This window comes from Doryrhamphus excisus, chromosome 2, assembly GCF_030265055.1.
Source record: "Doryrhamphus excisus isolate RoL2022-K1 chromosome 2, RoL_Dexc_1.0, whole genome shotgun sequence".
NCBI lineage: Eukaryota > Metazoa > Chordata > Actinopteri > Syngnathiformes > Syngnathidae > Doryrhamphus > Doryrhamphus excisus.
In genome coordinates this window covers 1,744,842-1,759,280 of record NC_080467.1, presented here as the reverse complement: position 1 = coordinate 1,759,280, position 14,439 = coordinate 1,744,842, and the positions used below count along the sequence as shown (strand labels likewise).

The window sequence follows — 14,439 nt, the reverse complement described above, 5'->3', positions numbered from 1 at the left end:
TGGGGACCGGGATACTGGCTGCGCTCTGTGCCTGTTCGGCAGTGATAGAGATACTCGATCCAGGCAGGAGGGAAATAAACACTTTGAGATTTGTTAACTGCTCATCGTGGCATGTTCAGATAATATGACAATACTGTTTTTACAGCAGCCAGGCTATTAATGCGATCACTTCCCGGCATATCTCTTTATTGTCTTATTACTTGATAACAAATCAGACTGTTTGATCCTGGTTGGCCAAGTGGAAAATTAAACCAGATTTGATCTTTCCATTGATTTACTGTGAATATGGAAATAGTGACATGCATCGGGAATGACTGAATCGTTGCAATGATGTAGAAATTAGCAGGAATTATATGCAATCTGATGTATAATTGTTTTGCAATGTTGCCCTTTTATTTTTTTCCATCACTATAGTGATAAAACTTTTATTCTGGGTTGGTTATATTGGATTTTTTTTTGCTGTAATTATGCACACACACAGATACGTAGGTGAGATAGGTTTTTCAACTCCCACTGGAGTGAAGATGCTGCCAAGATAAACGGACACACCAAATCGGAGTCCATTGTCCTGGATTGGAAAAGAGTGAAGTGAAAGATAATGCGTCAAGGAGTTCAAATATCTCGGGGTCTTGATCTTGAGTGAGGTAAAAATGGAGGGGCATCTCGGTACGACATTTGTAGTTACCCTCACCTATTCTCATTATCTGAGACGGAAATAACAGGATCATAGGTATAAGCAGTCAAAATGAGATTACATTACATGGTTTCTATGCTCTCCTTAGAAATGGAGTGAAAAGGTCGACCATCCAGGAGGATCTCAGAGAAGAGCCACTGGTCCTCCATAATGAGAGGAAACAGGTGGCTAGGTCATCTGGTAAGGATGCCCCCTGGACTCTCGTGTTCCACCATGGGACTTCAATTCAATCATTTAAGTGATGATGAGAATAATATGTTCAGTCACATTTGCACATTTGAACAAATATTGCATAATAAATTATGTGTTTACCTGAGAAGTATGCAGAATCGGAATCTTCTGTTTGTTCGTGGCATATCAAGTTGTCTTAGAAGTTTAAAGAGCTGATGCTGGTGCATCATGGGAACAGACCCACATAGAACACGTTACGGGCCTCAAAAGAAACAAGACTCCCACAATAAATCTTTGACGATGACACAATAAAAACATGATCCGAAACTTTGACAGACATGTTCATAAGAAATATTCATTAGTTATTTATATTTTATTAGCTTCAAATGAAAAGTGTAAATGACAATTTATTTTAATGACCGTTATATGATACAGACTGTCTTTTAGCTTCCTAATTGTAGTAGAGAACCATGGTAAACGGTAATTAATAATTGTTAATATAAACAATATACTTAGAATAAATACAAATTATTATTATAATATGCACCCATCCAGCATGTTTGGGATGTGCTTGTGTATACGACACCGTGTACCAGTTCCCACTGATATCCAGCAACTTTGCACAGCCATTGAAGAGGAGTGGACCAACATTCCACAGGCCGCAATTGACAATCTGATCAACTCTATGCAAAGAAGATGTATTGCACTGCATGACGCAAATGGTGTTCATACCAGATACTGATTCCAATAAAGCAAAAAAAAAGAAAAGCACATTTCAGGGTGTCCTTTTATTGTGGAAAGTCTAAGGCACACCTATGCGCCAATCATGGTGTCTGACGAGCATCTTGATGTAGCACACCAGTGACGTGGGATGGATTATCTCAGCAAAGCAGAAGTACTCGCTATCATACATTTAGACAGATTTGTGAACAATGTTTGAGAGAAATTGTCATATTGGGGGTCTGGAATTAATTTGACATCTTTAAGTCTATCTTGTGAAAAATGGGAGCAAAAACAAAAGTGTTTATACAGTAAACCAATTCAATTGTTCCCGCTGGTTTTGTCCGATATAAGCGAAATCCGTTATATGCGTATACCGGAAAATGTCCTTTTGACGCATATATGGGATTTATATCCGGTATATGCGTAAATGGGATTTTATCCGTTATAAAAAGGCACTTCCTTGACTATGTTTCCAATGTACCTGGACGCGCAGGCAACGCTGCAAACGCTGCAAATGACGTCGTATAGCGGCCTGTCACGATTCGGCGAATCGGAGCGCCACGATGCGGCCATCCGATATATGCGAGGGAAATTTAATGGAAATGCATTGGAACGGGACTGGAGATTTTGTCCGAAATAGGCGAATTTTTGGGTGCTCCTGGGGCCCCTGTTGAGTGTGTGTGAGGTTTCCCCTGTTTTTTTTGAGTGCATTAGAAGCAAGTTGAAAAAAACTGAAAAAACCCTAACCCCTAACCCTCATAATGGTAGCGGCGTTGTGATGTTTGAAATAGCAATAAATGAGATTTCTGAAAAAAATAACTGCGTCAGTAATGGCATCATTTGCATGGCATCATACGCTCAACACTGGTCATTATCATCTTTTCTTTAAGGAACATGCAGAGTCCATTCTCCTGAATGCTAAAACAGAAAAGTAAAAATGATTATGGATGAAGGCACATGGATGAAGTAAACAAAATGTCCATTAAAGATGGTTGGAATCCAACATTAAAATTTGGCAAAATATAACAGATGGCAGAGGAAGTGATGCATGAACGGAATGATTACATAACAACATCATACCGCTCTCATATCGCATCAGCCATTTTCTACTACCCCTGAGCAAAACAATATTTTGAGACTGGCAGGAAAGTATTGATGTGGAAAAGTCAAGTCAGGGCCTCGGCCTGGATAATGAAATTTCTATTCTGCACTACACTTGCAGGGATTATGTGTGTTCTGGTCTGTGATTTATTTGTTTATTTATTATTACACAGTGTTAGTTGACCTCTGTTCAACCTGGCTTGCGGCAAAAGCATACATGACTTGTGCCTTTCTATACTGCATTGCCGTTCTCACCACAAGATGGTGCTAATGTATAGACGGAATTGCTTCTTGTTCCATTTGCTGACTGTTTGTGACTTTTTTGTAAATCTGTTGCAAGCCAGAAATGTTAAGTTTTACATTTCCACTATAGTTTTGCTCATTTGGGCACATTTTAAATACAATAAGAGTGAAAGAGGCAAAATTATTTTTTCATTGTGCAATAAACACTTATGAAAACTCCAAAAAATGAATAGTCATTATAGACTTAGTTTAAATGCTGTGGACATGTTGAAGTTTTATGTTCATGGAAACTAATTTAAAAGCCATTGCACGACTACCCAGTTAATACAATAAAATCTTTATGACTTGAGCATTAAAACGATATGTACCATCATGAAAATGACTTTTTCCAACCCAATGCTGCAGAATAGAATCATCCATGATTATTGTGTATTTTTGTAATTTCACTTCCTGAATGTGACCCAAATGTAAAGGTGAGTAAAAATGAAATTTGACATATCAGTGCACCTCATACTGGTCATTTCCCAGTTTGCCACCCCCCTGCTGTGCTGCTATCCCCACAGAAGGCGCAACGGAGGAGGTGGGCTGCTTGGCTGTTGTGTTAACAGACGGTTGTAGCAGCCTCTAAGGCCCCTATAATCCACTGGCTTGTTGCAATAAAACCATCACATGAGTCTTTGCTCCTTTGCAGTTGTACGGGGTTGCGTCATCAGTGGGGGAAGCTATAAATAACAAAGACAGGCTGCGGGGGGAGGCAGGGATGATACGGTGGATCACTGTCATACACTAACAACAACACAGATTGGCAGCTATTGGCTCGCCGCGAATCCAGCACTCGTCGTTCATTTTGACAGTGGAGTAATATTCACTTAGCTTTTGGTAGGCATTGCAACGCTCACAAAGCATTTGATGCATGAAGACGTTTAAGTCGGAGCCAACGGCAGCAAAACAGGCGCAAGGAAATATTCTTGTCTCAATTTGCTATAAGGTGCTGCACGGCGGTCGTGTGGATAGCGCGCAGACCTCAGACCAGGGTTCAATTCCACACTCGGCCATCTCTGTGTGGAGTTTGCATGTTCTCCCCGTGCATGCGTGGGTTTTCTCCGGGTACTCCGGTTTCCTCCCACATTCCAAAAACATGCTAGGTTAATTAGCGACTCCAAATTGTCCATAGGTATGAATGTGAGTGTGAATGGTTGTTTGTCTATATGTGCTCTGTGATTGGCTGGCCACCAGTCGAGGGTGTACCGCTGGGATGTACCGCCCGAATACAGCTGGGATAGGCTCCAGCGATCCTCGTGAGGAAAAGAGGTAGAAAATGAATGAAATTGTAATAAGTGTTTTTCAAAACAACAACCACCACAATTCAGGTGCAGTTGTAACTTAGAAGAATAGATTAGCCTGGTAGTGTTTTGTTAAAAAAAATATAAAATAAAAAACTTAACAACATTTCTTGGCACAGCCAACCTCAAAAATTGTATTTTTTTAAGAGTATTTATGTTTACGCTTTATTACGTTTTGCCGACTGTTTACTTGATGTTTATTTTGAAGGCCTGGGGCAGACTTTGATGGAGAAGATGGAGGGATTATGTTGGCTTGGGAACGCCTTAGTTTCCCTCTGGTGGAACAGAAAGTGGGAAGTCTGAAACTACTGTCCCTGCAACTCGAATGAGGACAAGCAGAGGAAAATATGATGTACAGTAATTAGTAAGCCTCTTTGCAACCTCGTTTTCATTAGATCCACAGGTGAGATGGAGCCTATCCCAGCCAACTGCCCTCCTAGCTAACACAGACAGTTTAGGGCAGGGGTGGGCAAACTACGGCCCGGGGGCCACATCCGGCCCGCCAAGTGTTTGAATACGGCCCGCCCAATCTTTCAAAAGTATTTAATTTAAACTCAACATACAAGCTGGCATCATGGCCTGAGCCAACCTTTTGATGGTTGTATCAATTTCGTTGTCTGACATGGTCTGTTGTTTACAAAGTGCTCCTGAAAAAAGAGACATAAGCACATAATAATAATAAAAATTAAAATAATAATTATTATATTATTATTATGACTATTATGATTATTATATTTATTATATTAATGCTAATTATTATATTAATTACATATAATAATATTGTTATATTTGCATATTTTACATAATAATATAATAATTATTATTTTAATTTTATTTTAGTTATTCTAATATTTTATTATTTTTTAAAATATTTAAATATAAATATAAAATAATAAATAATAATAGCAGATTGCATGACAATTTTACAGATACAATAATACCAGGTGGACTGTTACGTGTAAAATATATAGTCTGCCCCCCCCCCCGGAAATTTTGTTATATCAATGCGGCCCGCGAGTCAAAAAGTTTGCCCACCCCTGGTTTAGGGTCTCCATTTAAAAATAATATGCATGTTTGTGGGATGCGGGAGACACAGGAAGAACATACTGACTCAACACAGAGATGCTCAAAAAAGGATTCAAACCCTCAATTTCTTGACTTGGAGGCCCAACCACTTCTACACCATGCAGCATGAGTCTGAGGATGCATGACTGATCCTATAAATCGACTGTACTTTGTGCGGTGAATTCATAAATTCATATTGCAGTACCACAGGCAGTCATAATCCTATAACCTTGTTTACTATTAGTCACAAGGTATTTGACCACCTCACATTAAAACCTACAGCACCCCCCCAACACACACGAAACGTAGCTTCCACTAAACTATGCGAGGATACGATCAAAAACCGGGACGACTTCCTGCCTTCCTTTCCTCTTTGATCTTTCCACCTCACCCTGTGTGTCTTTCTCCCTCGTAAGCCTCAAACTACCCTTCCGAAATCCTTATCCCTCTCGCTCTCTTCTCCCCCTTTCCGTTCAATCTACTACCCATGCCTCGTCTGCCTGCCTGCCTGCCTGCGAGTCAAGAGGATGTTATTTAAGTCAAGGACGGCATTAGCATGACGATCACAGCCTTCTATCACGAGTCATGTCTGCCAAGGCAGGGAGGAGTGGCGTTTTGTTATCGGAAAAAAAAACGTGTGTATGAAAACGAGAGAGGAAGGCAGCCAATAGGCGTAGAGCTGGGATAACAGGGCCGACAAAAAAGCTGATTATGGGTTAAGATTAGAAAAAGCATACATTAGTCTACATTAACAGGAGACATAATACATTTGCATGGCGTTCCTCCAACTCAAAGCAATTTTTCTTCTTCATAACAATGAAAGACAAAAGCATTCCTTGCAAGTGTGAAGAGATTGGTCCACAAAGAGACTCAAAAATGAGCCGCTCAATCATACGTACGGTTCTCTGCAGTGCCGGCATTGTTGTGGAAGTGGAGAGATTGTGTGTGAATTTCCTGCTTGTTATTCCACATCTGATTACTCATGCATGCCCACAGGCGTAATACATTGTCTTCGCCTGAGCACACAGGCGCATTCTCACTTGGCCTCTCTTAGCTCGTGCTCATGTTTACTAGCCTGTTTCATGCAGTGAGAAATTAAACCTCAGGTAATTGGAGCACACGGGCGCATCTGTGCAACAAGAACCGGTTTCGGTGTAACAGATGCCTTTCCTGCGGATTTATTCTTAAACACATCAGCAGGCCAAACGTGCGTCAGGCACGTTCTGTATTCCAACAACTACAGTGCTCTCAAAAATGGCAATAAGTCTCAAACCTAAATATCGAAGGAAGCTTGCTTATGAGATTTGTGCACAATTATTGTGAATTTCTGCAAATTAGGATTATTTTGTTTATAAATAGAATATATTCATAGTTATAGCATATAGAAAACCTGTTTAAGACCTTCTAAATACGGATTTTAACATTATTAGAGCCCTCTAGACATGAAATAACATCCCTATAGTCACCTATACACTCATAATACCCAATATAGCAGACAAAATAGGACATAAGATTACGATTAGAAGTCACTACTGTCTGCCTTATTTGTGTATAATTATTGTGAATGATATGTAAATTTCTGCAAATTAGGATTATTTTGTTTATTAATATAATATATTTGTAGTTATAGCATAGAAAACCTGTTTGAAATCTTCTAAATACAGTTTTTAGCATTGTTAGAGCCCTCTAGACATGAAATAACATCCCTATAGTCACCTATACACTCATAATACCCAATATAGCAGACAAAATAGGACATAAGATTACTATTAAAAGTCACTACTGTCTGCCTTAATTTGCAATTTTTGAAATATGCAATTATGTTCATAGGCATTATCCAATGGCAAATCACCATGATTTATGAATGAATATATTTTTGAGAAACTGATGAAGTGAAACTGTGAAATTTTTTCATTATCACTTTATGAGTAATATTATTTTTACATCATTGCACAGTAATGAAGCTAAAAAGGAGTATACTTACATACGCCTACCCCATGTTTTTATCGACATTCATGCAATTTGAAGGCACATTTTATTCAACTAGATTCCCTCCTTTAAAAAGCATTACCTCAAAATTGCATGAACGTCATTCCAGTATCCAAAAGCTGCTATTCCCTCATTGGGAGTACAGTAGTACTGATGACATTTATAGTAGTAAACATCCAACATTATGGTGGAGGTGAATGCAGGGAAATGCTACTTCTGTGCAATACATTGTTTATACTGTGTTTTATGTTTGTTTTTATTATTATTTATATTGTATGTGCCCGTTGTACTACTACTCCACATACTTGCATCAGGAAGAGGATGTGACGAAAAACTAAGCCAAGGTCATTCAATTGAGTTTCTTCTGATACACAACTGGACACATGATGAGTCTTGTTTCCGGGCTTAAACGGGTGTTCCGGGTCACTTATGGACTTATGGCTCCCATCCTGATGTCTTTTCTTTTCTGCTGTACGATTGTTTAAACCTGTGAAGCCCAAGATTTCACAAGCCTTGCTGAGGGAACGGCCATCAAATCCCAGCCAACTCACCTCCAGTGGCACTTGGTCCTCCACTTGGTCCTCTACCGATTTCCCCTCTTTGGTCCTGACCCCAACCTTCCCTCCCAGGGCACAGTCAGCTCCAGGAAGGGCAATTGTCATGTGGCACTGCTCCAGGCCAACTGAAAACACTCTTGTGGTCTTGGTCCGGTGGTGCCAATGTGCCTGAATTCGCTGATCCCCTTTCACCTCAGCAATGGACAATTGGATTTCGTTGAAACTTTTTTTTTGTAGGTCATTCTCAAACTTGAATTCATCATCCTTTGGTGAAGCCAATCTTTGCAGCCATTGTTTGGGTGGTGTTAAAAGTGGTACTCCGAATCACCTTCAGTAGGATTTGGGCCAAATTGATGAACATTTGAAACCATTAAACATCACTTTCCGTGTATTTCATGGTTACGAATGTGCTCCCATAAATTAATTAAAAACGTAATTTTGTTCTGTAAATACAAAACCAGTTTGAGAACTGGGTGAAAGAATGCACTGCGATCTACGCAGCCACAGTCAGGAAGAATAACGTAATATAACTCTTGCTAGCTGACCTTGGGCGAGAGCCGGGGTGCACCCTGGACTGGTGGCCAGCCAATCACAGGGCACATATAGACAAACAACCATTCACACTCACATTCTTACCTATGGACAATTTGAGTCGGCAACTAACTTAGCAGGTTTTGGGAATGGGGGAGGAAACCGGAGAAAACCTACACATGAAAACTCCACACAGAGATTTGAACCCGATCTCCAGACTGTGTGGCCAACATTCTAACCACTCTACCACTGTGCGGGCCCCCATTAGGCCAGTGATTATCAATTATTTTCTTTCATGCCTGGAACAGAAAATGTAGTTTTGACGTTATTATTCTTGCTAATAAAATACACACATATGTCATAACTGAATCACTTGCAGTATTCGCTTCACCCTGAACTGTATGATGAATCAATGAATACATTCGACTTTCAAAATTGAATTATACCCAAAGGTGGGGTACACTCTGAAGTCGTCGCCAGCCAATCGCAGAGCAGGACAAACAACCATTCACATCTATATGGACAATGTGAACCCACACAGAAAGAAGAAAATGCAAACTCCACACAGAGATAAGAACCCAAGAACTCCTGACTGTGAGGCCAACATGATAAGCACTACGCCACCGTGCAACCTGTATTACCATTTAAAAGAAAAAAAAACCTTCAAAAGACTCACTGGTTCATGCATGGGCCTACTTATCACTCAAACATGCATGTAGAGATCCTTCTGAGGGACATCTCCATCACGAGCAAGAACCGAGACAACAAAACTGTGTTTTTACTTCACACACGTTCACCGCCACATCCACGCTATTCACAGCCGAGTCACAAACCCAAGCCATGTTGTTGCATGGTGAAAAAATACATTTATTGGAATCTGTGTCAATGTAGAAAAAAGTGAAACTGGCTTTGGGTTTTGTCACAGTACCACAGGTCAGTTTTCAAGCAGCCACCAGGTGACCCGAAACAAAGCCATCATGCTCATTTGGGACAGTATGCGCTAACGCTGACAATAGAAGGGGCTCTACAGTGGCAACTATGACACCAAACACATGGAAACAAAACACTTAGCAAATATAATCATACAGCAAATAGTGTTCGCTCTGTTCAAATTGTTTGAAATGTCGCGTTATACCTTGTGATACTGTTACAAATCCATCTCCGACAGTCAAAAGCCAGAGGGACTGGCTTCCTAAGGATCTAAGGATGTGGGACAATGTTTTAGCACTCTTTCAGTTTGGCCCATAATATCTCATTATGTCCCAAACCGTGCAAAAAAACTTCAGTGCCCCCGCAGAGAATGAGATCCATGCATCATCTTTGAAGTCAACTGGGTTTTGTTTCACTGTTTCAAGACTGTCTGCTAAGAAAGAGAGCATCACATGACTGCCTTTCTTCTCTTTTCTACAAAAGTCACATTTTTAATCTCAATTATTTCTGGCTGAACACAAGTTTCCCAAACAATCGCACAGAAAGTGACAAAGTCCATTCTGACAAACCGGACATTAGCATGGGTAGTGCATTTCTATTTCTGATATAACAGGTTAAGTCTCACAACACATGAAGTCTGCATACTTAACGAAGGTGACGGCAACTAAAATGACAACACATACAAAGGCATTTGAAAACAAAAGACGTTTCTAAACTCAGATACTGAGTATTAAATTGAAAGGTCAGTATTTCCCCATACATCTTTCTTCATATATATATGTATATATATATATATATAGATTTATTGAACTTTAAATATCTTAATTCTGGTAGAAAATAATTCATCAGGAACCAGTTTTAAACACATACAGCCAAAAGTGCACATTATGGAGAAAGACACAATATGCCAAAGTGATTTTGCGAGAGCGGGGTTTGCGACCAGATTATACATACTAGATATATTAATTTCTACTTTTTGTGGAGTTTCTGATTATCCACACAACAAAAACAGCATTCATTACAAATAAACATGAGATAAACAGCCCATTTTTACCTTGGTGGTGACAAATAAACCATACACATCTCCTGAAATTTCATACTGGATTCTTTGGGCAAATGTCCAACTGATTTTGAAATAAAATGTGTTTAACCCATTTCTTATTTTTAAAAAACAAAAAACATATATTCCATTTTTCATATAAAAAATATCGTGAGACTTTTTCATTTAGTTTTTCATTGAAAGTTAAAAGCACTTTTTCAGCAATTTTGCCCATCATCCACTAAAACACATCTTTCCCTTTTTAATGCATTCTGTGTTGGCAGTTTTTCAGATTGCACAAATTAGGATTCACTTTTTCCGCCTATAAAGCCATCATAAGGCCGCCATCGACAATTCACAGATTGTGGATGATGAGCAAAATTCCCCCCCCAAAAGTGCAGTTTTACGTTCAAATTATATCAATACCTGAAACGCTCAGGCTATAACTCAAACCCTGGTTTGAGTTATATCACATGATGAAGTGCAGCAGTCTTACCGGGTCAAAGGCAAACCAAATAAAGATGGATATTAATTTACAGTGTCGGAGTGGACAAAGCCTGCATGCTTTGGCAATTTTTCTAAAAGCAACGTATGAATGACAAAACACTGGAAATAAAGAAATGCTTTATCTTAATTCTGCCATGTGCTTGGTGAGACTTATTTTTTGGGGATGTCAGTGGTTCGAACTCTTCGCCAAAGTCAGGTTCTGCTGTTGTTGATCTTCTCTTACAGGAAGAAAAATATCATAGCATAGTCGTGTTTGATTTCTTGTACATATTCACATTTTGTTGACACTTGTTGGCTCTAAAATTGCTGGTTTATTTTTCGAAAACATTTGGTTTTGGTTAATTTTGTCGGATGGTGTCCAAAAATCTTGCAGCTTGTTACCTTTGAGCACTAACACACATATTCACACACACGGCCATTCAATTTGTTTTATACATAGAGAGATCTGTGGTGATTAGAAATCTTGATGTTTATGAGAACTTTATATGGTATCAGGTTTCTGTCTAGTAAAACAGCACTAACAAGTATGCGGACGTTATCCCACACGGATTCAAATGTTTATTATGGTCTTTCTCGAAAGGGGGACAAGTTGTACGAAGCGAGCCGCCGTCACACCGCCTTAGACTACACAGTAGTTTCATTCTTCCAGGGTCCAGTGCGTATATTCCCGGTGCTGTCCGAGGTGTAAAGGAGTCCCTCGTGCACGGCACCCTTAAGAATCCCGTTCTGATTGGGCGGGTTCTGGGGGTACGATTGTCTGCGTGGTCCGTGCATTTCTATGTGGTGATGCGTGATGGGTTCCTCCTCGGCCGCTTTGCTGCAGCCGCACAGGAACACGCCGGCGTCAGGTGCCTCCGCCGGGCACAGAGAAGGGAAAAGGTCTGCCTTGGCGCAGCACATATGCCGGTGGCATGGATTATGACACGCAAGGGCCTCGTGTGCAGTTGCTGCCGCCGCATGACACGTATGATGGAGGCCCTCATGGACCAGATGCGGACACGTGTGGGTGTGGCGCTCGTGAGTGCTGTGAGGGCTGTCAGTGTGTGAGCTGTGGACGCTGCCTCCGTCCACATTGGAAGGGATATGATAGGCGTATTCCCTCTCGCTCGCCGCGCCGCAAACACCGGAACCGGACCGGCGGCTGAAGTGGCGGCCTTTAGTCCTGGTGCTGTTCTTCAAGCAGGGGTGCAACTGGATCCCTGGTCGGTATCCCTCTGGATCGGCGTGCAGCAGCACATGTGTAGCTGTAGGTTCCTCCTCCATGAGCTGCTGGCTGTGCAGGGCGGCACAACACGGAGTCACGGGAGCCAGGCATGTCACGTGATTTTGGGAGGATGGGAGGGCGGCGTGTTTACAGTGACTGACACCGCCGTGACTGCAGCTCATCACCGCTTTACACGGAGAATCGTGGTGGCAGTGGCTGTGACCGTGGCCGTGCGCAGGCGTATCTCCATTCACGTTGACTTTGGGCGGAGCTTGGCCCTGTCCGTGGGCACCGGGGCAGGCGTTGCCCCGTCGTCCCGGACAACAAGAACACCAGCAATGCCAGACGTCGTCCCGCTTGGCACAGTGATGGATGAGTATGAAGAGACCGAGGGTGACGGAGAAGGCACCGTAGAGGCAACTGAAGATCATGTCCAGGAAGTGACCCTGCGAAACAGCCAGCGCCCCAAAAGTCCAAGTGGCCAGAAACAAGAACAGAGTGAAGGCCGCTGTGCGTAATTGGGCCTTGAAGGAGTGCTCGTTGGCCAGCAGGGCGGGATTAATTGGCACGCCCGGGCAGCCGGCAGGGCAGTGGCTCCCGGCGGGTTGGCCTGTCAGGGCGCCAGGCTCGGCCGACTGCTGGCAGTGAGTTGGCACGTCGATGGAGGCCAGCCTCTGCTGCTCTTCTGTCAACTGTTTGAGTTCGTACTTCTTTTCAGGGTGGCGCCTCAGCTGCATAAAGGTACAGAGGAAGTAAATGCATGTCACCAGGAAGATGAGGGCCACTGGGCCGAAGAACGCTCCCAGGCTGGGCTCCCATGCCATCCAACAGCTGCATCAAACATACACATAATCACATATTAATGCTCGCAACTATTTGTCAGTAACATCTTCCTTATGACATCATCATGAAGCAGGTTGTCAGTTGGAAATCAAAGTTTATAAATACACAATTAGACCAGCCGTCCCTTCCAAATCGGAATCGTCCGCTATTTAGAAACAAATTACATGTCCCATATTGATTTGACGGTTGACTGCTGAAATGTCAATTGATTTTATTGACGATTGGCTTACCACAAGATAAGCCATTTGTTGCCAGCGTTTACTATATACTGTATTTTTTTAAGTAGAAACAAATGGGATCCAGGCTTTAGATTTTATATATTGTATAACCTTGTACTTTGGTACGAGGTGCATTATTAAAAAAAATAAAAATAAAAATAAAATAAAAATAAATTAAAAAAATAACCTTAAACTGTATTATGGAAAGCAGGAAGTGAACAAATGTTCAATTGTAATCTGATGCATGTTCAAATGAAATCAAACCATTACCATTACCATATATATATATATATATTTTTTTTTTTAGATTTGATATTGTGCCTTTTGCAATGTGCTGCAAAAGGCCCCTGTGCCACACTTTGGACACCACTGCTTTTATAGAACAGCACACAACTACGGTGTGTTCAAGGGCTTCCAAACAAAGTGCCAAATCTAAAAGCTTGATGAAAAAAATTATTAAATTAGTATTATAAACACGGAAAAAAATGCAAATTTCCAGAGATCAAAAATCTGTGAATTTGCAGGGCCGTGACTGTGGAATGTCAGATGTGCGGGGATCCACTGCATTGCAAACACTGACATTTACAGCTAACAAAATCTATTTACTACAACAACTAGGATTCAGAACGCCCTTTGCCAAAACGATTTGGTGCCTTACCGCATTATCAAGAGCAACTGACTGGGGATGCCTTGGAGGTCATGACCCTAAATCTGTCAAAGGCTGGTTGAAGTAATATTCACGCTTCGCTTATTTCAAATGGAAAACTATTTCCATTATTACTATTCAACTTGTTCAAATAGAAGTCACAGAAGAGAAATGTGTGAGACGTCGACTTACTATAGCGCTTGCTCCCCGCTGCCATAGTTGTCTAGATTGACAGCTGCTGTGACCCCACAGATGATGAGGGGCACTCCACCGCTGACTAAATAAAATCTGGAAGAGAAGATGAAAAATGTGTTTAAAAACAGCTGGCAGTGATGAAACTATTGGTGAAAAGCATTTGAGAAAGAGCAGACTTACAGGTTACTTACATCAACCAAAACAGAAAATAATATACAAATTAAATATATATCATCAAATAAACATCATATAAAATGGACATATATATCCATATTTTCAAAGAAATATTACTCTGATGAGCTATTTTTGTTTTGTCATTGTACTTTTACTTGTGCCAGGCATTAAAATGAACTTCATACAAATATACAAACATGTCCCAGTATGACTTTATGACTTTATTCATTCATTCATTTTCTACCGCTTTTCCTTACGAGAGTCGC

The 14,439-nt window shown here is 40.9% G+C and overlaps 1 protein-coding gene across 4 annotated transcripts in view; it reads right to left on the bottom strand.

Annotated features, from left to right (window-relative positions):
• Positions 1-8,628: 8,628 nt before the first annotated feature.
• Positions 8,629-14,439, bottom strand: part of LOC131106682 (adhesion G protein-coupled receptor A1) — a 149,689-nt gene continuing 143,878 nt past the window's right edge. For all 4 annotated transcript variants that reach the window (XM_058055964.1, XM_058055972.1, XM_058055982.1 and 1 more), the window contains 2 exons: positions 13,997-14,092; positions 8,629-12,928 (listed from right to left, as the gene is read on the bottom strand). In XM_058055964.1, the coding sequence (XP_057911947.1) occupies positions 11,518-12,928; positions 13,997-14,092 (1,507 nt within the window). In that variant the 3' untranslated portion in view covers positions 8,629-11,517. The remainder of the gene's footprint in view (positions 12,929-13,996; positions 14,093-14,439) is intronic.